Source organism: Ictidomys tridecemlineatus, chromosome 6 (genome assembly GCF_052094955.1).
Source record: "Ictidomys tridecemlineatus isolate mIctTri1 chromosome 6, mIctTri1.hap1, whole genome shotgun sequence".
Taxonomy (NCBI): domain Eukaryota; kingdom Metazoa; phylum Chordata; class Mammalia; order Rodentia; family Sciuridae; genus Ictidomys; species Ictidomys tridecemlineatus.
The window spans coordinates 199,499,285-199,523,911 of NC_135482.1; the positions used below are offsets into that span (position 1 = coordinate 199,499,285).

General features: G+C 53.8%; 1 protein-coding gene across 4 annotated transcripts; it reads right to left on the reverse strand.

Annotated features, from left to right (window-relative positions):
- Positions 1-136: 136 nt before the first annotated feature.
- On the reverse strand, positions 137-24,521 carry Pcid2 (PCI domain containing 2). Of its 4 annotated transcripts, XM_078016364.1 has the most exons (15): positions 24,008-24,497; positions 16,614-16,763; positions 16,213-16,302; positions 14,426-14,499; positions 13,336-13,403; positions 12,135-12,174; positions 11,167-11,221; positions 8,441-8,544; positions 5,647-5,722; positions 4,975-5,116; positions 2,661-2,761; positions 1,937-2,010; positions 1,719-1,844; positions 790-913; positions 137-520 (listed from the first exon to the last, which is right to left on the reverse strand). In XM_078016364.1, exons 4-15 carry the CDS (start codon positions 14,497-14,499, stop codon positions 431-433), a joined length of 1,074 nt encoding a protein of 357 aa, XP_077872490.1. In that variant the 5' UTR covers positions 16,213-16,302; positions 16,614-16,763; positions 24,008-24,497; the 3' UTR covers positions 137-430. The 4 variants fall into 4 exon arrangements, with proteins under 4 accessions (XP_077872490.1, XP_077872489.1, XP_077872492.1 ...); XM_078016363.1 differs by lacking the exon at positions 16,614-16,763 and having other exon boundaries at positions 24,008-24,498; XM_078016366.1 differs by lacking the exons at positions 16,614-16,763; positions 24,008-24,497 and adding an exon at positions 23,791-23,929.
- Positions 24,522-24,627: the final 106 nt, after the last annotated feature.

Genomic DNA, 24,627 nt, shown 5'->3' on the forward strand with positions numbered 1-24,627 from the left:
GCAGCTGAGCAGGCCCCTGCACAAGCTGTGAGAGCTGGAAAACAGTCAAACCAAACCCTGCTTCTAAAAAGACACCCTAAGTGAGCCCAGCACTCCAATCACATGAAGATTCAGATTTAATGAAAACAGACACATCTTAGAAGATAACAACTCAAAATATCCTTTTTATAGAAAGAGCTACAAAAAGTCACAAACATGGCCTCTGTGACAACACTGGGGAAGCAGAGCGAGCTGCGGGCCCCAGGCCTCCCTCAGGAGCCCCAACGCTGCCACCACTCACAGAGCGCCAAGGGGCTCAGGATGCTCAGGGTGTGGGCAAACTGGTCTTAGCACCCTGGGAAGGCACCCAGAAGGTTCCAGCTGCAGAGCTGACTGCAGCCCAAGACAGCTGCAGATGAGAGCCACTCTCTGCCCAGAGGTCCTGCAAGCCTCAGCACACCGTCGACAGCGGAGGGAATGGGTTTTGCTTGCTGACAACTAGCTTCTGATGCTGATGGGATATGTAGCCTTTAATGTGACCCTGGAGGAGAGAAAAGAGGACCTGGTTTGCACTTCCGAACCCAAATCACAGCCAAGGTGCCGGGCATGAGCAGTCTGCAGCAGTCCTGGCGCAGCTCAGCTGATGGGGGCAAGCACCACCCACCCTCATGCCCAAGGGCCCTGTGGGTGGTATTTCTACGACAAAATACCTTTGCAAAGGCAAAAGGCTGCTCACTAAATTCACCACCACCACATGAAGGCTCTGAATTCCAGATCACCCTACTGGGAGCAGCTGCGAGGCCCACGTACCATGTATATCAGGTTGGCCAGGATGCACTGCACTTCATCTATGTCCACGTCCTCCACATGCATGAACTTCAGGGCGACCAGGAAGGCCTCCAGAGACAGCTGGTGTGTTCTGAGCAGCAGATACCTGCAAGAGGGAAGACAGGACACTGCAGCTCCCGACAATGGGCTACTTCAAAGGCCAGGAGGAGGCCTGGGAGCCAGACAGAGAGGCATTTTGCAATGAACCAGGGTTCAGAAGGAATAAAGCATGTTTCCACTTACTAACTATATATATTCTGAAACACCAGTCTACAAATAAGACTATGAAATATAATCTGACTTTCCTATTTGAAGCCTGTAATCCCAGTGGCTTGGGAGGCTGAGGCAGGAGGATCTCAAGTTCAAAACCAGCCTCAGCAAAAGTGAGGCACTAGGCAACTCAGTGAGACCCTGTCTCTAAGTAAAATACAAGATAGGGCTGAGGAAGTGGCTCAGGGATCAAGTGCCCTTGAATTCAATCCCTGGTACTCCTTGTGGAAAAAAAAATAAAACCTGCTAGTACAAACAGAACATTTACACACTTGGTGACTCTCTCGCTGAGGCTGAGGTTCTTACTGTCAGTGGCTCTGACACCAGGATGTGCCTGCCCATCCTGCAGGCTCAGGTGATGCCATTTTTGACAGCCTACCCACACTGGAGGAAGGTCGGCCTTGTCTGAAGCCTAACCTCGAGAGCCTATGGCTATAGGCCCCAGAAGAGCAGCCCTGGTATCTCCCCTGTGACACACCAGTCACCACGAGGCTGGCTGGCTGCCCTCCGAGACAGGAGCAGTGGGCGCCGTGCTGCCCACAGGGCAAGGCTGCCACCACTCCCGAGCCAGGCCTGAGCCGGTGTGGCAGTGAGCCCCAGGTGTGTCCCCCACCACCTGCCCGGGCGTGCGCCCTGCTCACACTTTCTTGAAGAGGTTCCGGTAGGTGATGATCTTGAGCTTCTCGAGGATGAGGAAGATGCCACAGCGGATGAAGAAGGTCTCATGCCTCGCCAGCGCCTCGTTGAGCAGGAGCAGGTTGCCCTCGCTGGTGGGGCAGGCCGGGAGAGAGTCAACGCCACCCTCATGGGCAGTGCGCGACCTCTGCCCACTGGCTCCTGCAGGAAGAGGGGGACCTACCTGACAGCTCGGGTCACGTCGGCAAACTGCATGAGGTGGTACTTCCTCAAGAGCTCCACCGTCGGCATGTGGCCCTAGGACAGAGAGTTAGCTCCCCACAGGCGCTGCCACTCCAGCAGCCTGTCCTCAGGGACAGTCATCTGAGTCAATCAAGCCCCGTTCCTTACAACTCCTGAAGCAGCTGACGGAGGATTAAACACATCAGGGCATAGGAAGGAAAGTAAAAACCAGGAGACCTGGGAACCGCAGGAGGGCAACCTTCTATGTGTCTTATCACTTAGGATAAATGGACACCAGGAAACGCACTGGACTTAGAAGGACGTCACCCCTGCTCTCCACAGGAGGGCGGGAATGGGGAGGGCGTGGCAGCACAGCTGCTGTCACCACAAAGCACCCTGGGCAACGCCACTTTCATCCAGATGTGGAAGGAGGCTCCCCACTGTGGGCAGTGCCACCCGACTCCTCAGGCGGGCTCTTCTGTTGAGACCCCCCAGGCAGACTGCAAGTGCACTCTGCTTTCTTGCTTAGCCCTCTGCTGTGCACCGAGGCCCTCGGGGAGGAATGAAAACGGCACACACTTGTTTCATGTCTAGTGTGAACGCTGGGGCTTGTCACTGCTGGGAGATAAACACAGCAAAGCTCTGCTGGGAGGGCCTGGAAGTGCTGGCTCGGCCCACCTGGCACCCTTGCAAGCCCACAGGGCTGCAGAGGAACAGCCGCTCACCAACAGCATCTTCACGGGGAGCAGGTAGATCAGGATCATCCTCTTGTTCTTCTGGCTGGAGCGATGGCAGTGTTCAAAGGCGAACGACAGGTACTCCTCAGCTGTGGAGAGCCGGCCAGGTCAGTCCGGAGGCCAGGCCGCCATGGCCCAGCCCCTCCAGCTCCCACCCCCTGCGAGGCTTGAAGCCAGGCGAGCGTTCTCATTTCAGTGCCGCGAAGCCCGTGGCCCAGCGTAGCCTGGCTACACTCCTTCCCCAGCAGTTCTTCTTAAGCATGTCCCGTGACTCCAGAGCCCCAGGAAGGCTGGGCAGGCCTGTGGCGTGGAGGGTAGTGCAGGAAGGGACTGGTGGGAACCACACAGTCAGCCCGGAAAGCCCGACACGGGAAGACAGAGGTCCGAGGCAGACGAGCCACCCACGGCCCAGCAGATGCTCAGCACCACCCCTGAAGCTCGCGTGCAGCTCAGAGCCTCGCGTGCGCCTTCCTGAAGACGACAGTGCGTGAGCACTGGCCGTGGGCTGGCGAGGTGCTGTCCTGTGTCTCATGGAAGTCGGAGCTGAACGGCTAGACGCTGGAATACCAAGAAGCCTCTTCCACTGGGGTTCACCTGCTGACTGCACAGCACTGTGTCCTAAGTGGGGACTTGTCAGAAAGCTGGACGAGCTGGAGGAGCACAGACCCCTCCCCGGCCTGCAGCTAAGGTGGCAGGACAGGACCTGGGGGGCCTGTGATGTGAACGTGGCTCAGGAACTGGGGAGCCAGGGGTTCACACAGAAGCACACGGCCTGCCACAGCAGTCTTTCCTGGACAGCACCAAGTCCCCACCCAATGGCCCAGAGACCCTCAGAACCAGGAGGACCCATCTGACACAGACTCCCTCGCTGGGCGGCAGACCCTGGCCCAGGAGGTCTGCACTGAGCACCTCTGCCTCCACTCGTGAGCAACACGCCGTGCCTGGCAAAATCAACTTCCACTCTACACGGGGAGCAAGACTGCCATGGCCAGGAGCTGAGCCCACAGGAGCCCTACAGGGTTATGAAGCCTGCACATCCCACAGCCTGACATCAGACAATGGCCACTGCCCCAGAGATGTGCTACCGTACCAATGCCCCAGACAACCAAGTCCAAATCCCCAGGGCACAGTAACGCATTTCTAACAATCCACTGTGATTTTCTGCTGTCATCCAGGGCACTTCAGATGTTTTGCACAAAACCTCTATTTTACTTAGAGCCAAAGACACCTCGAGAGGTATGAGCACCTGAAATCATAATTGAAGAAATGTGTGGCCAACAACCAAGACACTCTGAATACTCCCTCTTTCCATAAGCAATGTGGTCACAAGAAGCTGTGAGAATGTCTCACGCTTCAGGCTTCATCCAGTTCAACGCACCAAGGGCAGCAGGAATTCCCAGCAGAGCCAGGGGAGCCAAGACCGAGGGCCACCAGGCAGAAGACAGGCTAGCACAGGCTTCTGAGGCACACAGAGCAGCTCTGCATCCAAAACCCAGCCTCTGGGACGCTTGGGTCTTTACAGAAGACGAAGGAGTTGGGTGAGCAGCTTGAGGAACGCTCCATCTGTCAGGGTCCTAGACAAGGGCCACCTGGCACTGCTACCAGTAATCACTGCTGGCTCCTGGGTATCCAAAACTGCTGCTCAGTGAACCTCAGAGGAGGCCCACGTGGCTGCCCTGGTAGAACCCAAGGCAATGTGACTGAAAGTGCCTCCCTGATGCTCCTATTTTAAGGGGAAAACAGAGACAAGGGAAGACCCCAGGAAGCCCTTCCTCAGAGGCTACTGAAACGTGGAAAACTGAAAAGCTCGCCCACAGAAGCCCAGGACTGACTCCACAGACCAGGGTATGAGAGTGCTGCTGCTGCCTGTGGCCTGCAGGATGCTGTGCCCTGGACTCTCGGGTGTGAGAGGAAGTGTTGACAGTTCCAAAGTGTGCCTTGGGCACCCAGAAGACATGGTGGGCAGAAGACACGGCAAGGGGCCTGAAAAAGTGCTTCTGTCCAAGAAGGCACTGGGGCGCGAGTGCCGTCCCACGCAGCCTCTGTGAAATCTGGCCTGTGCCCAGGGCCCCCAATGCTCGCTGGGCTGGGCTGCAGCCAGGCGGAGTGCCACCCTGGTGGCCTCTGCCTGCAGGGCACAACCTGCACGCACCAGAGACAAAGGCAAAGAGAGAAAACTGGAGAAAGTCACACTCAGCTGCCTCAGAAAGGACGTCCCCAAGGACGGAGAGACTAGGAGCTTCTCTGAAGCAAGCCCCGGCAGCCAGGCTGGCCAGTGCCCGCCAGGGAGAGCAGAGCTCACCTTGCTTAAAGTCACTGTCGAACATGGCCTTGCGTCCAACGTAGTACTTGTACGTCACCCTCTGGGCAGTGCTGTAATCGTCTCTCAGGTTGGAGCTGTCGATGGCTCTAATCAGGGGTTTACACAAATGGAGTTTGTTGATCTATAACAAATAACAGTCCGTCACAAATGTCTGTTTACAACAACAGCCACAGCAGGCAGGTGGGAGAACCAACCGCCTCCTGGAAGCCCTGAGGCCATGGCTGCAGGGAGCTGCAGCTGCAGCAGCTGCCAAGGGAGGAAGGCCACGCTGGCAGGAGCTTCTAGGTCAGACCTATGGCCCCTGGAGTGGGGGAACAAGGCCAGCCACGGGCATTCCGAGGGCCCTCACTGGCTGGCTCTGGGCAGTAAGGATGTGTTAGCCTCCAGCCCACTCTCGCCCACGCCCATCTCAGAGCTGCCACCGCCCCGGAGGGCCCAGCGCTGCCAGGAGGGCCTCTGGCTGGGAGTACAGGCCTCCCGGGGCTCTCTTAAGTCAGACACTGGAGAAGCACGTGGCAGGGCCGGCCCTGAGAACCACGGATGTGGCCCCGCCCCTCCCATGCGTGATAGGTGGGCTGGCTGACCACGGACTGCGACAGAGGCATAACGGGGAGACGGAAGGGATTCACAGAGACTCCAGCAGAAGCATACCTTAAAGTAGATCTTAAACAACTGATTCACCAGGAACAGCATCCCCCACTTCTTAGAGTCCTCTATGCCAGCACGACTGTGGGAAGATGAAGTTCTTAACGTCACAGAGGAAACAGTCACAAGTCACAGAACAAGCTGCCTGAGGGCTGACAGCGGTCACGTTCACCAGACATCTAACAGGTGACACTAAAAAGGCAGCCTGCAGCACTACATCAGAGCTCCTGCCGGGAGCTTTTCTGAAGGTGAGAAGCATCTTCTCTTGTCACTAGGACAGAATGAACTCCTGAAGGCACAGGGGCCTCCTGAGGTGTCTCAGCTGGCACAAAAGCTCCCTGGGTCCCCGAGCATGGTGGAGGCAGCACTGGGGGCACAGCAGCCTGGCCCGGGGTGGGGGAGGCAGAGGGCTGCATGGGCTCCATGCAGACCTGCCCTGCACATCCACCTCAAGGGACAAGGAGAAACCCCAGCCCCTGAGGCAACTGCACCATGTGCCAAGAGACTGTGAAACAAGACGATGGAGACAGATCAAAAGAGGGTGTGTGAGACAAGAGCAGAGAGTTCACAGAAGGGTGGCGTCCCTGAGGGCCCTTCCAGTGTCGTGGGGTGTTTTAACATTCAGCCGTGCACCATCTCTCTGCAGCGCTTCCCCTGCCACACAGCTTGTCCAGGGGGCGCCAGAGCGAGGCCCGGTGGAGGGCTGTCGGAAATGCCAACCCAAGAGCGAGGCGTGGGACAGAAGACACGCTGCTCGTGGGCAGGGGAACAGGCTGCTCCAGGACCTATGTGCCCACCAGCAACGCTGAGCGTAGCAGCACTGTCGGCCTGTGGGACGGCACCTGGTGGGCTGCTACGACAGCTCTCCCTGGGCTCTGACCATGACAGGGCTGTGGCCTGCAGAAGAGGCCTTTGCTCTTTGGGTTTCCCTCCAAGTGTGACAGGAGAGAAGGGCAACACCATCACTTCAAAACCTCGGCCAGGCAGCCAGGCAGCGAGCAGAGTGTCCTGCGAGGCACCAGGTCAACCGCCTCTGGCCGCTGCCCTCTTCTGGATGCAGCCAGGGGGAACTGCAGGGCCACCTGGTGACTCTGAGGTGCCACTGGCCCTCTGAGGAAGCTGAGGTTCCCAGAGCCCTCGCCCACCAGGGACACAGCCTCTCCTAACCTCTCCTTGCCATCTCTGACCAGAGCACCCCGGGGATGGAGTGGCAGCTCGCTGTGGCCTGGCCTAGCAACCTGCATGAGTTCCCCGCCATTTGCAGATCTTCTTTGGAAGATTTTTCTAATATTTTGTCCTTCAAACCCGTTTCTTTTTACTGTTGACTGCAGCAGTTCTCTGTGTGTGCCAGACACGAGACCCGCAGTAGATATCTGCAGATTCCCCCACGTTAAGGTGGCTGTTCACTGTTGGGACAGTGTCCTCTACAGCACAAGTTCTCATCCACGCCAGGCCCGCCACGTGAGGCCCCTTCAGCTGCTAAACTCTGGGCGTCCCACCTGAGAAGCCACTGCCTCGTCAAAGGCACCCAGCCTTGAGGATCACCACCGAGTGCTCATCGAGCTCCAGGTGCGAGGGGCACCCTGGTGTGAGGTGAAGCAACACACCCCAATTCACCATCAGACCAGAGCCGTCTTCAGGTACAGGGAACGAGGAGCGGGGTGCCATGAGGGTTTGTGAGCAGGCCTTGCCAGGGGCCCTGGGTGGGAGTCCTGCGGCCAGCCAGGACTGCAGCACGGGGGCAGGAAGGAGGGTGCTGCGGTGAGGAACGGCTCAGGCAGAGACAGGAAGGGCCCCCTGCCACCCAGCTGCCCTGGAATGGGCTGGAGGCTGGGCTCGGGAGGGTGAGGAGAGGGAAACTGAAAGCTGGAAGCCCTTCTGGGAACCATTTTCTTTGTTTATATAACAATTTCCAAGCCAGGCGCAGGGGCCATGCCTGTGATCCTGGCTACCCAGGAGGCTGAGGCAGAAGGATCGCAAGGTTAAGGCCAGGACAAGCTGGGCAACTGAGTGAGACCCTGCCTCAGTAAAAACAGAAAAAATATAAGTGTATACCTAAGACAGAGATGACAGAGACACAGACGTGATTTCCTAAAATTCACAATCCAATAAACGTGGTAAGATGGATAAAGAGATGGAATTTTAGGAGAAAAATGGAAACTCTAAAATAAAATCAGATAGAAAGTCTAGAATTAAAAAGGTAAGTAATGGCAACTAAGAGCAGCCACCCTGCAGGCAGGTCAACACAAATTGCCCAGAATGAAGGGACGATATTTTTTTTAAAAGTTGAAAAATAAAAGAATGCAAAAACTTAAAAACCTAATAAAAAACATAAACTTACTAATCCCAGAAAATACATGGGCCCTAAACAGGAGAAACTGAACCCAAGTAGGCAGAGCAGAGTCACCTCACTGAAAACCTGCCAGGGAGAAAGACCCTTCCCTGCAAGGCAGAGGGTGGGTGCCGCCTCTAACAAGGGCGCAACAGGGAGGGTGGGTGCTCAGCCGACTGAAGGCAGACAATACAAAGGAAAGCTCAGGGAAGCTCCTGCCAGAGGGAGGCCTGCCTGGGAGCCAGTGCAGAGGAGGCTCAGAGAGGGACGGCCTGCAGACAAGCCCCAGAGCCAGCAGCAGGCCGCCTGGGAGGGGCCTTTCTCTCCTTTACAAAACAAATGCTTCTCAAAGCCAAAGTCACGTGGTGTGGGGGCCTAAGGCAGGTGCAAAGCCGACAGCAGACAGCAAGCCGACAGGGAGGGACAGGGAGGGCCTGTGGCGACCCAGGACCCAGGACCCCGACTCACGTGTCACTGGCACAGACCCGAAAGCAGCTCATCAGTAGCTCAGCAGCTTTTTCCAACATATCCCCAACTTTGCTCTTTCCTTTCTTCACCAACTGCTGATCTGCCTAATGGAACACAAAAACGCGTACAATTAAGAGCTACAATCCCAAAGGGAGACGAGGTCTGGTGGACATGACTGTAGTTTTGAAACCTGAGGGGTCTTCGCATCACAACTGCCCCTGCCCAGATTCCTGATCTGCGCTACAAGCTGTCATGGCCGTACCATGGCTGGCACCCTGCCGACCTCTGGCCCACACGCACCAGCGGGAGAGGAAGGGGGTGTCAGCTGTCACCAAGGGCCTCGCTCCCCAGTCTCCAGAGCAATCTCCTCCTCCTCTTGTGGAGGGTCTATGAGCTGAGAGCCATCCTCAGGAAGACACCAGGCCACAGTCCCTTCCTCCTGTCCTGACGTCTGTGTGGATGGTGCAGCAGGGTGGCAGGACAGGCTGAGCCGTCCCGCAGCTCACCAGCATCCCGCACCCTCCACACCAGCACATGCCTGCAACCCGGCCAGCCAAGCCCATTCCCCTGCAGAATGCTACCAAGTTCACATTTTCACCACTCCCTGTGCTGTCTGGGAAGTGCAGCAAGCACCCTGCCGCCCTGCCTTGATGGCTGTCCCCAGGAGCAGTACTGGGAAGTGGCCAGATCTGCAGGCTGGGCCAGGAGTGGGCCCTGCACACCACGCTCTCAAAAGAGAACCAACAAGCCTGCCACTTGCAGGCAAACAAGTGACGGTGTCAGCAGCCAGCGACAACAGCCGTGCTTCTAGGGAAAAGCCAGAACTGCAGGAAGAGTTTTCAACCACTGAGCGACGCAGCTTCCTACTCCCCAAGACTTCGCTGATGCACAAACAGGGCTATTTTGTTTCAGTTGTTTTTGTTTCTTTTACCTAACCAAGTGTCAACATTTGGATCTGCTGTATAACCACACCCAAAAGGGCTTAAGAGCAGGCCTTGGTGGTGGGCCAGTGCCCTTGGGAAAGACCCCGGAGCCCCCTTGACCCACCCACCACACAAGGACACAGCAAGAAGACCTGGCTATGGACCAGGCCACGGCTCTTCACAGGGACCCATCTGCTGGCCCCTTGACCTAGGACTCCCCATCTCCAGGACGGTGAGAAACAGACGTCTGATGTTTATAAGCCACCCAGCCACATGATTTGTTATAGCAGCCTGCATGAACTAAGACACACTGAAGATGAAAATCATGCAGGAGGATAAGATCTGTTCAGGCACAGGCCAGGCCAGTGGTTTTAATGCTCCAGTGGAAACAATTCGGGCCACACTGTAGCAAGCTTCACAAAGCTGGTCTCAGAGTTTTGACACAGTGTCCTAATGTATGCCTCCCTTTTCCGTCAGGCCTCCCTTCCCCATGGATGCGCTGCAAATGCCTTTGCCGGGCAGGGAGTGGGTGCGAGACAAGGATTCCAGGGGGCTCCTATTGGAGCCGGGTGGTATGGGCTTAAGATGCACAAGGTGCCACTCTGCTCAGAACGTTTGTTCCTCTTGTCTGGGTCTTCCATCTTCGGCTCCCTTGCCGAGACTGGCCCCCTCACTTGTTTCCGGTGTTCATAACTGCCCCAGAGGCATTTCACACCTTGTTCTAAAATCGCCAGGGGCGGGCTGTGGTAGAGCACTGGCCTGCACCGCGGAGGCCCTGGCTGCCGTCCCTAGCACCAAGAACAGTGAAACAGACTTCAACAGATGATTCCAAACGTTGTTGTCATCTCAGGGCTGGGGACTGGCAAACGACCTTTCTCATCCAACATCCTGAGAAGCTGACATGTCCCTGATCCTTGATGTGATTAGCAATGTTCAGTCATACCCCAGACCTTGGGGCATTATGCCAGACTTCAGGCCTCATCTACCCGTTTCCACAGGCCTTAGCTGACCCCACTGCCCTGCTGAGGGGGAGACATGTAAACCTGTGCGTGGCACACAGCAAATGGTGCCAGGCTATCTGCCCTGTCCTAACTTTTGTGGGGCTTTTTTGTCTCTGTGGGCACTTCCATGTTTGGGCTTCCCTGGAACTGTCCTGGACAGACGGAAGGTGAAAGGATGCTCCCCACCGTCAGTCCCAGCCCCTTCACCTCTGCCGCTCGGAGCCACACGGGCTGAAAATTCCTAGGGCAACAACTGGCTTGAGCAGGAGGAAAGGGCAGAGTCTGAGCGAATCGTCGGGTCTGCAGCTGGGAGCTGTCCACAAGACAAAGAATGGGCAGCTCTGACTCACAGCCAGCTGTGCTGCTCCTGGAGAGGACGTCACCCCATGAAATCCAGGGCCTTCTCCTTGCGTGCCACAAGAGCCGGGAGCTGTTTAACCTACATTCAGCTGGAGTGCCTTAAGACAGGCCCTATCTTACAAGTAAAAGGATGTAGAACTGCTCATTGCTATTGCTCCACCCTAAGGAAAAGCAACCCACTTGACACATGGGTAGCCCCAGACAGTACTTCCCTCCACACTAACAGGGAACATTCAGTAAATGACCAAAGCCTGTCGGCACAACCCTGAGAAGCAACCCTAATGCTAACCCTAACCCTAACCCCGCTGCCACCCCTCTTGCTACCCACCCCAATGCATCCCACTCCCACTCATTCCTCAACACTGTGGGGAGACGAACATGAAACGCAGTAGCAATCACAGGGCTGCAGTTCTAAAACAGCAGGGACAGGGAACTCACTCACGTTGTTGGCGAACACACGGAGGTCCAGGGCTACCGCATACATGACTGGTAGAGCCCTACGGAGGAAACAGCAGACGTGTCTGAAGAGGCCACAAGTCCAGGCTTTCCTCAGAGGTGGGGGACACTGGTGCCAGGCTGCCATCTGCCCCCAAAACTTGATGCCACTGTCTGCTTCCTCACCCGCCACCCAGGCAGCTGCAGCCTTGTTTGTGGCCAACCTAGAGGCCAAAGGCCCACTGCTAGCTCCAAATCACTGGCCAGCCCTAATCAGGGCCTGGACACTGCCCCGCAGGGAATCTCGGGACACCGCCCATCCCCTCCACTCCCTGCACTGGCAAACAGCACTGTTTAAAAAGAGGCAGCTCAGTAAGATTTCCTAAAAGGACACTGATGGTGTGACATACACATCGTCATCAACAGCTCTGTGCCCATCTTGGACAGTACTGACTTCCTTCCACGTGAAAGCAAGGCCCTCATTTAGAGAGGAAGGCTTGCCTGCTGTAAAGGACCTCAGCCAGTCTAGTACAGAAGAATGTGTGCACCCACAGATTCCTAACGGATCTTAACTAGATCTCGAAGTTAGAAATCAGTTTGTCAAGGAATTTAACCCAATTACTGTGTATATTGCCCCAATGAACTACATAGTTGGTCTATCTTTTTTTAAGTTAAAACTAAAAGTAAGCTCAGAATGAACAACTTAAGGAAAAAATTAGTATTTAAGGAATTTTGGGGACAAGGAAGGGCTGAAATAAGGTATACTGCAAGATAATGCCACTTTAGTTTGCACACATTGTTATAATTCTATTACCCATGTTGATACTATCATGTCAACTACCATTAATTCTACAGAAAAACACATTAGTACTTTTAAGCAAATTCTTAAAAACTTTGCAAAAAACAAAAATAAAAACAAAAGCACAAACACCAAATGCCCTTTACTAATTTCCAACTGTTTCTGTCCATACTCACCAGTTTTCTTCTTTGTGGGCCTGAAATGCCCGCAGAAATGATGTACTAAGTTAAGGAAGGTCTGACGCAGAAACTGTAATGACACTACATATTGAAAACAGCAACAACAACAAAAAATAGGATTCCAAATCCTACGTTATATCCCACCCTTTAAAAGAAAAAAAGATATGAGTGCACATTACAAATACCTGTGTATCATTAGGCCTAAGCATACTAAATATGTTTATTTCATACATACTTGCTCCAAAATAAGAACGACATTTATCAGATTTTAAAAAAAGAAATTATTTGAGATTTGTAATCTCAGCAGCCAGGAGACTGAGATAGGAGGTTTGTGTAAAGCCAGCCTCAGCAACTTAGAGAGGCCTTAATCAACTGGAGACCCTGACTCAAAATAAAAAAAAAAAAAGGGCTGGGATGAGGCTCAGTGGTAGAGCCTCTGGGTTCAATCCTTAGTACCACCCACCACCAAAAAGGGAGGGAGGGAGGGAGGGAGGGAAGAAAAGAAGGAAGGAAGGAAGGAAGGAAGGAAGGAAGGAAGGAAGGAAGGAAGGAAGGAAGGAAGGAAGGAAGGAAGGAAGGAAGGAAGGAAATGTGTTTGGTTTCTGAGCCCAGATGGTTACAAGTTATATTTAAGTGCTTCAGAATCTACGATATAATTTATTTACCATTTCCAGGGAGACTTGGCTAGTAGCCCACTATCTTCTAGCTATACTTAAACAAGACGGTTTTCTAAAAGGCAAGCTAAACCTAGGTTATACGCCAGAACCCAGAACACCATCAGTATAGGACAGCACTCGAATGAGCTGAGCAAGACCATGAACTTTGGGACCACACATAGTAATGGGGGTGTGCATCCAATCCACGCTCATCCCTCTAGCTTGAATCTTGGACCTCAGGTATTTCACCCAGGGGACTGAACCAGTTCCTGTAACTACCCTTACCGCTTACTTACAAATGTGATATTTCTCAACATAACTGGATAAAACCGCTCCTCTCACTAGGGCTCTTCTATTTTCTAGAGATAACTGGATGAGTCTTAACTCAGGTGCCAAGTGGAAGAGCTAAAATGAGTTTTCCCTGCAAAATGCTTCTATTCTGTCTAATTACAGGGGTGAGAACTGGCCCAGCATTTCAAGACCTACAGCCCAGCAGTCACTGCACCTGTTCCAAGCTGCACAGCTACACGCAGACAAAAGATATTGGACTATCACCGTCTGGCATTTATATGCCTCTATGAAGTCATGGTTCCCCACAGCATAGGTGCACCTGGAAGAGAGACATGCAGCCTGAGGACAGTGGCCCAGGAAGGATGCACCCGGGGAAACCCAGATGCTAGGCACCAGGCCAGAGCTGGGTCCTGCCCCAGCAGCCTGACTCCCTACCAGGCCTGGAAGGGAGGCTAGAGCTCCTGCTGGCAGGATAGGCCAGGTGGAGGGAGATGCCGATGACTTCCTGGCCCACAGGAGCTGCTGCAAGGAGGGACCCCTTACAAGGCTTCGAGAGGACCCCTGCTGAGTCCCAGAGGTTCTGAGCAACAGCAGCCGAGTTGGTGAGCTCCACTGGGCTCCCTCCAGGCACGCGGTCTCTGTGTTACCACACCTGGGACCATTACACATGCCACAGAGCCAGGAAACGTCAGAGTGCCTCACGCTGCAAGGAACACAGTGGCACCCCAACTCTTCCAAAGACCGGCAGGGTGTACAGGCTTCCAGCCCTCTGGCCCTGTCTTCCCAGCACTGCACTGCTCTGAGACACAAGAGGCAGGCAAGTGGAGAACTGAGGACCATGTGCTGCCTGAGCTGATGCTCCAGAGACAGAGAAGCAGCAGCACCTCCCCACAACTGGGACTCAGGGACGCAGGAGGCAGAGGCAGAGGCAGGAAGGTGGCAAGTCCCAGGCCAGCCTGGGTAACCTGAGACCCTGTCCCACAATAAAAAAGCAGTATTTTGTTTGCTTTGCTCAAGTCCAGTTTTTTTCCCAGCAAGGCAAACAGGTTAAAAAGCAGACACATTTCCATGAAAAAAAATCAAGTCCTGAGCCAGATTGCACCACCCACCAATGAAAGACCCCTGTCGGTCGGTCAGTGTGACAGGTATCAGGTGACTCTTTACAGCAGAACCCACAGACACACCCAGTTTTCACAGGGTTTCCCAAAGTGAAATCACAAATGCACTCTTCTACTTTTTCAGTCAATTATTCATTGCTTCAAGCATGTGATGCAAGAGAATATCCCTAGTGAGTTCAGCAGTTTCTGGCTGTGTTTGCTTTTCTTCCTCAACAAAAATTACCTCAAATGAGCCGCAAACATTTCATCATAAGGGGGTTCCAAAACTTGTTGACATTTCTCTTCTGGAGAAGCCATCTAATTTATATGAAAAAATGGCAAAAATAAAGTTAATGAGCACAGAAAGAGCACAATGTACAGAAAGACACTTACATTTACAAAAGCTTGTTTCAGAATCTCAGCATCCACAGTAGTAATACTTTAGGTTTTAGCACTTCTAAATAAAGGGTTCATTGACTCAACAATATTCATCTGTGCTTCCAGGGACCAAGACGCCATGGATACCACTCAGCTTTGCCCACTAGAGGCCAGGAAATGTTCTAGGCACTTTCACTGCATTTTAGCATCTGACAGCCAGCCAGTCAAGCAACTGCCACAGGTTATTAAGCAACGGCCACAGGTTTAACAGCAAGGTGCATCACAAACAAGTCCTCACTGGCCAGAAACGCTGCCCGCCCGTGAGGGCTCATTCTGTGACTTCCTGGAGGGAGCAGGGCATCCCAGCCAGTGGCTGATGAGAATTTCTACCTTTCCCTTCCTTCCAACAGCCAGATTTTAGATACGTGGAGCACCACAACGTGTGAAGGTCAATTTTACACATCTACTTGACGGCCCCAGTGTCACGCTGGCACTGGAACTAGTGGCACCTCTTGCGTGGGTGAGCAACAGCTATGCTGCTGGGGCCTGAACAGAGAGGGACGCGGGCAGGAGCTGGCCTCAGGGTTCCCAACGGCCCGGCCCTCCAGCCTCTGGACTTGGACTGAGCCACACACTGGCTTTCCTGGGCCTCCAGCTTGAAGACGCAGATCGTGGGACTCCTCAGGCCCCACAGTGGTGAGCCCCAACTCCTCTGACAATCTCTCTTCTCCCATATATATGGGGGGGAAATGTACAGATAGACAGATTTCTACTGGTTCTGCTTCTCTGCAGGGTTTGACAGACAGATCTGAGTCCCTCAGTGTGCCACCTGGAAGTGGGACACAGCCACCAAGCCAGGTCTCCAGCACTGAGTCCACCTAGGGCAACAGTTCCCAATGCCTTCCACCCATCAGAACCATCCAGGGAGCTCTGTAATACAGAACCTGCTGTCACCCTAGAGACACACTCACTGGGTCTGAGATGCAGTCTATATGTGGCTAATACCATCACTGGTAGGTGGCCCCATGTTTCTTCCAAAAGAAACTCTGTTCTCTAATTTTATAATAGAGTCAGTGAAGAAACAGAGCTTTACCCAATGATGACAATATTTTCTACAGATAATGCTTGGATCTCATTTAAACTCTAAGTTAAGGGTTCTGGTATTTTCAGAGGTGGGCAGAGCTTGCTGTAAAAGGTCAGATAAATGTCCAGGCTCTGCAGCCCCAGGGCTCAGTGTGACTTGGGGAGGAGAGCAGCTGAAACCCCACTCAGGCAGCCTGGCTCTGCTGTACAAGGCTATACCATGTCCCCAGGCCAAGCCTGGGTGTGAGGCCCACCTCTGCAGGGAGCCCAGGAGGCAGACACCTGTGGGGCATCAGCACATGGACTCTGGGGACCCAGGTCTGTACTGAGTCCAAGCTCCATTGCCTTCTGCTAAATGACGCTGATTGAAAAAGCACTGCTCCAGGCCCCAGAGAGCTGCGTGGGGATCACACACAGGACTGTAGTGAATGGGGTGGAAAGATGTCGGCTGTAAGGGAACTATGAAGTCTTCAGACAAGAATGGCGGCATTCCTTCTCTTCTGCTTGCACTCTGAACTCTCGGGCATTGCCCCCTTCTCTCAGAGGCCATGTGTACAGCCCTGTACTCACCTGCAGCCGTGGGTTTGCAACATGAGGGTGCTTGAAAGATACCAGCTCTGCACAGGATGCTCCATCTCTGGTGTCGATCGCTTCATACACCTGAAACATGTGGGAGGCTTCAGCAGACAGGAAGTGTTCTGTTCTACCAGAACCTCAACATCACACTGCACACCCCAAACTCAATCCCTACTTTGAAAGGGGTCAGAAAAATAAAAAATGTAAAAAGTCAGCACTTTTTATCAGGATATAGTAACTTCATCTCAAAATGGGATTTTCCAGAGGCAAGAAAACAGGAGAAGCAGAATGAACCAGTGATTTAGTATTTAGTTACCAATGAAGGTGAATTATTCTAGCTTTACCTGGTCTTACTAACAATACATTTGAAAATCCCCGAGTGCAGTGGTATGCACCTGTTTCAGTACTCAGGAAGCTGAGGCAGGAGGATCACTTGAGCCAAGGAGTTCGGGTCGGCCTAGGCAAACAGCAAGACCTTATCTCCAAAAAAAGCTTAAAATCCACAGGAGTAGTGGCTCACACTGCAATCCCCGTTACTCAGGAATCTGAGGCAGAAGAATCACAAGTCAAGGCCAGCGTGGGCAACTCAGAGAGATCCTGTCTCAAAATGAATTTTTACAACTGTTACAAATATTTTTTTAGTGGCAGAGGTCTTTTTTTTTTTTTAAAAAAAAGAAGTGTCATGATTTTTTTTTTTTTAGAGAGAGAGAGAGAGAGAGAGAGAGATATTTTTTTTTAATATTTATTTTTTAGTTCTCGGCGGACACAACATCTTTGCTGGTATGTGGTGCTGAGGATCGAACCTGGGCCGCACGCATGCCAGGCGAGTGCACTACCGCTTGAGCCACATCCCCAGCCCAGTGGCAGAGGTCTTGACTAGCTTGTACAAGGCCCTGGGTTTGATACTCAGCACTCAAAAAACCTACACGTATCCAAAACTCAGAAGGTTTCTACTCAACCTAGATATAAAATGAAAAGGAAATGGAAATGGCTGAGCAATGATGTTGCTTTCATACAACAGCATACTCACCTGCTGTCTAAAAGAACAGACACACATGCGACAATGGAGAGTTCTACCACATGCTCATTGTTAAATGGGGGGAAACATGCTGCAGGAAAACTGCACAGACTGGCTTGGGAGGGCAGAGCAGACACCATGCAGGCAAAGGGTGCACTACAGCTGACCCTGCTTGCCGCACACACCTCTATCTGCTGTTGGAGGCCTGTGGCACTATGTTTTATACCAGAAGACCCAGTGCACTCAAGTTGTGCTTACAAAACATTCTCATCATACAGGCGAAAGAGCAAAGAAAAAAGCTGCATGGTAGTAGGATCTAATGAAAATAAAATTTGATATGTACACTTCATGTTCACATGACTTTTTCTGAGGTATGGTCTCACTGTGTTGCCCAAGCTGGTTTACTCTCCTGAATAGCCAGGACTGTGGATGCGTGCCATCAGGCTCAGCTTGTGCACATGACTCACCAGGGGCAGCATGAGGGTATGCAATAAGCAAGAGGCACACGGGAACGTCCTGGATAGGGCTCCCACACCCACAGAACTCAGGTGCTCCTAGGTCGACCCACTGTAGGTGGAAATGCATTTAGCACATGACTTATGGCACATCATGCTGGAGTGCTGGGTGTCCCTTGGAGTTTGGACTGGCAAGCTACCTAGCGTCACAAGAGGACTGTACTTCGAGGCATACGCTGCCAGCATGGGAGGAGGTCCAAGCTCAGATCTGCAGTATAGTTCCTGCTGAATGCAGGCCGCCCACCACAGTGGGGCAGGCGACAGGGCCCTAGTCCGGGCTGTCGTGGTTAAATCACACTGCTGTGGGGACGTGAAGTGAGCTGCATGTCACACTAGTGGGAGGGCAACTTGACACAGCCCCGACAGAAGGCTGGCATCTCTACCAAAGCAGGCAAACACCCTCTGTGACCCAGCACTGCTGCATCAGCGTCCACATCCAGGAGGAGCAATGGCACACACCACCAGGACGTGCGCAGGATCTGAGGCAGGAGTGGGGCCGACTGGGAAGCACACGATAAGGAACCTGCACCTGATACTCAACAGAGTGCATCAAACAGTGAACCTGCTTCTAGGGACTTATGTCACAGCTAGAAGCAAAAGGTGGACTGCATGTCATCCAAGACACTGGAAACGGTCTGACGTCCACCACAAGAGACTGGTGAATAAACCACAAGATGTCCACAGACATGCCGTGTCACCACAGAGGGAGGAGCAATGCCCAGGACTCACAGTCCAGCGAAGGTGAAAAAGGAAATAGCGTTGCTGCTGGTCTAAGAACAAGGGAAACAGAAGAACCCTGTGTGCCTCTGTGCATCCTGTTCACCTCTCCAAGAAGACCAGAGGAAGCAGCAGACAGAATCTAGTGAAAATGGTTCTCCATCTCCACAAAGGGGTGGGAAAGTGGTGAAGGTGATGCGGCGGGGGACAGGGGGTGTTTCTAATATAGCGTTCATTTATGAAAACTTCCAAGAAATGCAGTGGAAGGAAAAGCCAACCTTCTACACAAACACAAACAGAAGCACAGACAGACATTGAATGATACCACAACCACATAGAAAAAGAACTCAACTACCTTGAACACACATTCTGTGGAATTTGCTCTGAAGATAAAAATCTGCGAGAACAACCCTGAATTCACTTAGAGACAGTGCAGTGTGAAGGTGTCCTATTGCCGGTGTCGCTCGGCACAGTGCTTATGCCAATGCAGATAGAACCAAACCAAGACCCCCGTGGGTGGGGATGCTGACTCAGAATGGAAAGGAGGCCCTGGGACCAGGGCTGCAGGAAGGTGAGCTTGGAGACTTGCTCTCCTCAGCCACGGCCACCTGAAGCCGAGCAGGCTGGGCCACAGATCCAAGCCTTGAGGACAAGCCCAGCTGCAAGCCAGCCCCTGCAAGGCCCAGACTGCAGCTCCAGGCCACACACATCCTGCCCGTCACTGCCCTTTGGAAAGTCACCTAGGGGCACAGCAGGGTTGGCTGTGGAGGAACCCAAGCACTGACCAAGTGCTCTTTGCAGGCTGTCCTAAGTCTGGGGGTCTCATCTGAAGGCAGAGAGACGGGCACTGAGAGCCTCCACTGGTCATGGGAAAGGGCAGGGCCCTCCTAAAGCTGCCAAGCTGGAGTCTGGTGGGGGAAATCAAGTGCACCTGCAAGCACCAAGGTAAGGCAGCCCGGAAGTCAGCACTGGGCACTGGCTTCCCTACTCAGAGGACTTCCAGGCTCCTGTGCCCACCCCAGGGGACGGCGCTGGGCTCAGCAGAAAGGAGCCTCGAGGATTACCTGATTGGGGTTGGGGCAGGGAGGGGAAAGAGTCCTCGCTGGGCCTAAGATCCAGCGGGCAAGAGGGGTGGCCCTATTCCAGGGTCAGAACAGGCCCAAGGGACCGTCTCTTCTCTGCCCACCGTCTCAGCAGGAGCTGAGCCTGGACAGCAAAGTGGAATGGCCATCAAGCCTGCTGATGCCGGTCTGTGGGTCCCAGAAACCAGTTCTCACCAGTTCAGTCCCAGGAGGATGAGCATTCAGAAGTACTGCCCTCCACTGGCCCCCTGGGGAGGCTGGGCACGCGGGACAAGGGATCTGGTGTACACCTAGTGAGGTGTCAAGTAGAAGAGCTGGTGGGCTGGCCTGCAGCCTGTGCCCTCCAGAGCTCACCTCTCCTCAGGCAACAGGACCTCCAGCCAAGAGCCCCAGGCCACCCCTCCCTGCAGTCCTGAGGCACACTGGCCTCTCAGGAGGCTCTGCTTTTCTAGCACACATGCCCTCCCAGTCCAGGCACAATCTAGGACCTCGGAGGTCCTCACTCTGGTCACGCACGTTACCATGACATTCAGCCCGTGGGCAGCTAAAAGTCACAGGGAGAATTAAGCATGATGAAATGGAAGTGTGCCTCCGGTGGCTGAAGGTACCAGAAGCACAGTGGTCCCCAAACCCAGACACTAGGTCCCTCCATGAGCAGACAGACGGTCCTGTGTCCCCTGGTCCTCCTTTGCCGGTGACCTCCCAGGCAATCTCTGGAGATGGTAGGACACGGTGGCCCTGACTCCCTCCCAGGTGGCTACAAAGCTGGGGTGTGAGAAAGGAGAGAAGGGATGCAACAGAGCAAGTTAACCACCCTGACAATGCTGGCTGCTCGGCGAACGCGGGCTCCTCAGGGCACCACGAACTCTCAGAACCCATGACTGCTGAGAACTGGGCTCATCTGCTCCGTCCACTGAAAGCCTCCCCAGAATAGCCAGCCACCTGACACCCGGGTCTCTGCCTTCTGAATTCCAGAGCTCCTTGGAGAATGGAGCAACTGCAGGCTAGGTGAGCCTGAAAAACGCACACCAGGAAGGGCTCAGCAGGACGGGGACAGGTTCAAACGCACAGAAATCAGCTGAAGAGGCTCCAAGGCAATCGGAGCTTCAAAAAAAATAACAATAATAGGGGCTGCGGTTGTAGCTCAGTGGTAAAGCGCTTGCCTAGAAAGGATATGGGGAAATACTTTTTTAAGTGATAAAAAAATAGTTAATAATATAAAAAGAGGACTGAGAATGTGTCTCAGTGGTAGAGCACTTGCCTAGCAAGTGTGAGCCCTGCATTTTGTCCCTAGTACAAGAGGGAGGAAGGAAGGAAACAGAAGCAATGCTTGCTCAGTCAGTGGCTGAGCAAGGAAAGGACCTTCAGTGTCAGCCCTGCGAGGCTATGGGGCACAGGAACAGTCCTCACCCCATCATCCAACAGATGACGTGTGCCCTGCAATGGGGAAAGGCACCATAATGAGAGAGGAGCCTGAGGGGACACCTCTTACCCCAATGAGGTGCCTCCAGAGAAGCAGTGGGCGCCCACACATCTAACCTGTGGCAGTCCAGGAGAAGAACACCCAAATCCAAATGCTGACACAATCAAACCTGGATGGAAGACAGCTGTTAGAAAGGCAGGAGGACTCACCCAATTAAAGGGGACTTAAGGAGCCAGAAGGCCACCTGCAGCCCAAGACATGACCGTGCCCTGGGTTTAACAGTAGAAGTCCCAGGGAACACCTGGGGCAACTATGGTGTCAAGTTGTGAGTGGCTAAAGACTCTGTGTTTAGAGGGAATGTCCTTGTTCTCAGAGCCACACTGTCTGCAGCTGACTTTCACATGCTCAGGGAGAAAGCACGTGTTCCCACAGAAAGAAGGCAAGTGTGAAAGGTCTGTAAGCTGTCACTGTATATCTTTCCACTTCCCTGTACGTTTGCAATTTTTCAGAATACACAATTGCAGGAAAATAAAATTTTAAGCACAGATACACTTTTTTTTTTTTAAATTTGCCATTACATAATTCTGTCATGAACAGAAAAATCAAGAACACAAAGGAAAGAATAACAGCCCACAGAGTCATGCTGGAAGGGATGAAGAAGCCCCTGTGGGAATAATGCCAGCCCTCGGAGAGTGGTGAAGGGGATGCCCACAGTGGGTAGAACGGTATGCAAGCTGACCCAAGAAGAATAGCAGTTCCAGAAAGCAGAGGCATGGGAAAGAACAGCATGTAAGTCCATCCAATTCATCCTCCTTCAACATAAACTAAGTTGGGTGGTACCTGCTAAAGTCCAAGCACAGAACAAAACAGGTCTGAATGTGGCCCTCACCTCTGTTGGGAGACACCTCCTGAGGCCTCTAGGCTCTGACACTCGCAGACAGTTGAGGGATGCAAGGCAGTGATCAGCTATTCTTCCTTTGCACCCTTCCCCAGGGCTGTTTTTACAGCTGGTTACCTTGAGAAATGGAGTAATGTCTTCTCTGTTTGATGGTGGACAAAAGCAGACTTGCTCACGGCTTGCTGTGGATTACCCACGCTCAGTGCCTCCCTCTCTGAAGCATCTGTAGGCACCCTTCCAGGCCACATCACCCCATGGGACAGAGCTCTGAAAACCAGCACAAATATGCCTTCCCCATGCTGAGGAAGGAAGCCCTCGGTCCTGTGCTCAAGCACCCACGAAGGAAGATGAGATCCAACCCATCCAAGCTGCTACTAGGAATTTACCTCAGCAAACACAGCAAACAAAGACATTCTGCTATTCCATGTAGTTGCTGCCCAAGGCTACTGTCAAGGTGCTGAAATGAGGAAAGATCTCAGGGCCAAAATGGTCATTGAGATTCAAGTACAACTCTCCAGGAAGCAGCATCCTTCAGAAAAGTTGAGTGTCAAGAACATGGACTCTGGCTGGATACAGTGGTGAATATCTGTGATCCCAGCAGCCCAGGAGGCTGAGGCAGGAGGACTGTGAGTTCAAAGCCAGCCTCAGCAACTTAGCAAGACCCTGCCTCTAAATAAAATATAAAGAAGGGCTGGGGATGTGGCTCAGTGGTTAGAGCCCCTGGGTTCAATCCTCAATATAAAACAAAAATAAATATGGACTCTGGAGCCAGAAACTGTGTGACAGTCCCAGCTGTGCAGCTTCAAGTCCTCTTAGGTGGACAACTTAACCCACTCTGTAAAATGGGCTTGTGATGGGGTCACTCATAAAAAAAAAAAAACACTGAACATGCATAAAAGTGCTCATGGCAGACTCTGCTACTTAGGAAACGGCTGACAAGCACTAATCGTTGCTTCTTTTTCTTATTCTCATCATCAACCCAAACTATTCTCACTGGACAAGAGAGGCAAAGGATGGGTTTTTCAGAGTGCTCCTCTAAAAACACATTGCAAAGAAGAGGTGCTTTGATGAGACAAGGATAATGAGACTGTCACCAAGAGGAGGTGTGAGCATTGAAAATCATCCAGCCCTCCTGCCCACCCCACTGGCTGGGCTTTCCCATTTCTGTCAGCTTCCAACACACTTCTTGAGCCAGAGTGCAGAGGTAAGAAATAACAAAGTCACTAGTCTTATGTAGCTCAAGTTTTAAAGAGGAAAGATACACACACATAAATAAATGTTGAAAGGATCAAGATAATGTCTTGTAAAAAAAAAATACAAAAAAGCAAAATACCACACAAGGTAAATTAGGCTTCTCCTTAATGGGCCATCTTGGAGGGCCTCTGTGGACTCTTGACACTTGAGCTGTGACCTAACTGGCAATCAGGAGACAGCAGCAGTGAGCACTAACTGTTCCCTTCCCCCTTTTTAAGCTGGCAGAGATCAACTCCAGAGACACATATTCAACATGGCAGTAAGTGAATTCCCAACTTCCCTTCAGCAAGGGGACCCAGTGAATCCTCGCCAGTGAGATGTTTAGGGTGGAGACAGGGTTTCTGCAAGTATTACCTCCCATCCCCAGGGAAAGACAGGCGTGCTGCAGATGCTCCTCCCTTACAGCCTTCAGGTGCAGGCCGCGGGAAGGAGCTGGAATCGCTGCAGCTAGGCAACGGCTGACGGGAAATGCTGCCAAAAGGCCAGGTGGCACCCGAGCGGGAAGGGCCAGGGTCCTCGGAGACAGAAAGGTCGTCAAGATGCCGTGGCTCCAGCTAACCCGAGGGGCTCACTCGACCCCCTGCGCCACCCGCTTCCCGGCCTAGTTAGTGGCCACAGGGACGGCTTGCGACCCCGGCCCGGTTGGCCGTGACTCTGCCACTTACCGCCTTGGGCCAAAGCCCCGCAGACACAGCGGCCCCAACCCGCAGCGCGTCGGCGCCAACGGGATCCGCTCGCGACACCGACGCGACGGGCCCCAGGCCAGCCTCGCGTCGCCACCGCGACCGCGGTCCCCCTCCCTCTCCGCCAGCGTCCGTTCCCGCCGCTGGCGCGGCCAGGTCCCCCCGGCGCGGACTGGCAGGGAGCGGCCGAGGAACCCACCTGCTGCAGGTACTGGTTGATCGTGATGTGCGCCATGGCCGCGGCCCTCCACCGCGTCACTTCCGGTGCGGTCCGTCCGCGCGCGGCGCCCCCGCGGCTCGGCGCCGCGCTCGTCGGTTCCGGAGGGGCGGCGCGGCGCCAGGGACTTGAGCGCCCCGCGCGCGGTGCGTGACAGGCCCGCACGCAGCTGCCGTTCGCTCCGCGGGACCCGAGCCCTGAGGACTGCGAGCCCAGAGCGGGAAGGCAGGCCGCCCAGGGACGGGTCCCTACGCTCCCAGGTCCTGGGAGGTCCCCAACCCACCCGAGAGCGTCCTTCCCGCGCACGGGAGCCCTCGGTGTGGGGCGTCCCCGCGCGTCCCCCGGGACCATGTGGGGAAGTCCCCAACCCATTGGGGAACCAGCTCCCCGCGCGCCCGGCCTCGGGACACGGGGTCCCCGCGCGCCCGGGCCCCAGCGTGGCTGTCCCCGCGCGCCCCAGCCCTCAATGGGGAGGTCCGCGCGCCCCAGCAGGGGCGGGCGCGGCGGCGGTTGAGCCCGGGCGGCGCGGGCGCGGGGGCGGGGGCCGCGGCGCACGGACCGGCGCCGGGGCGGAGGAAGAGCCGGGCGCGCAGGGACGGGGC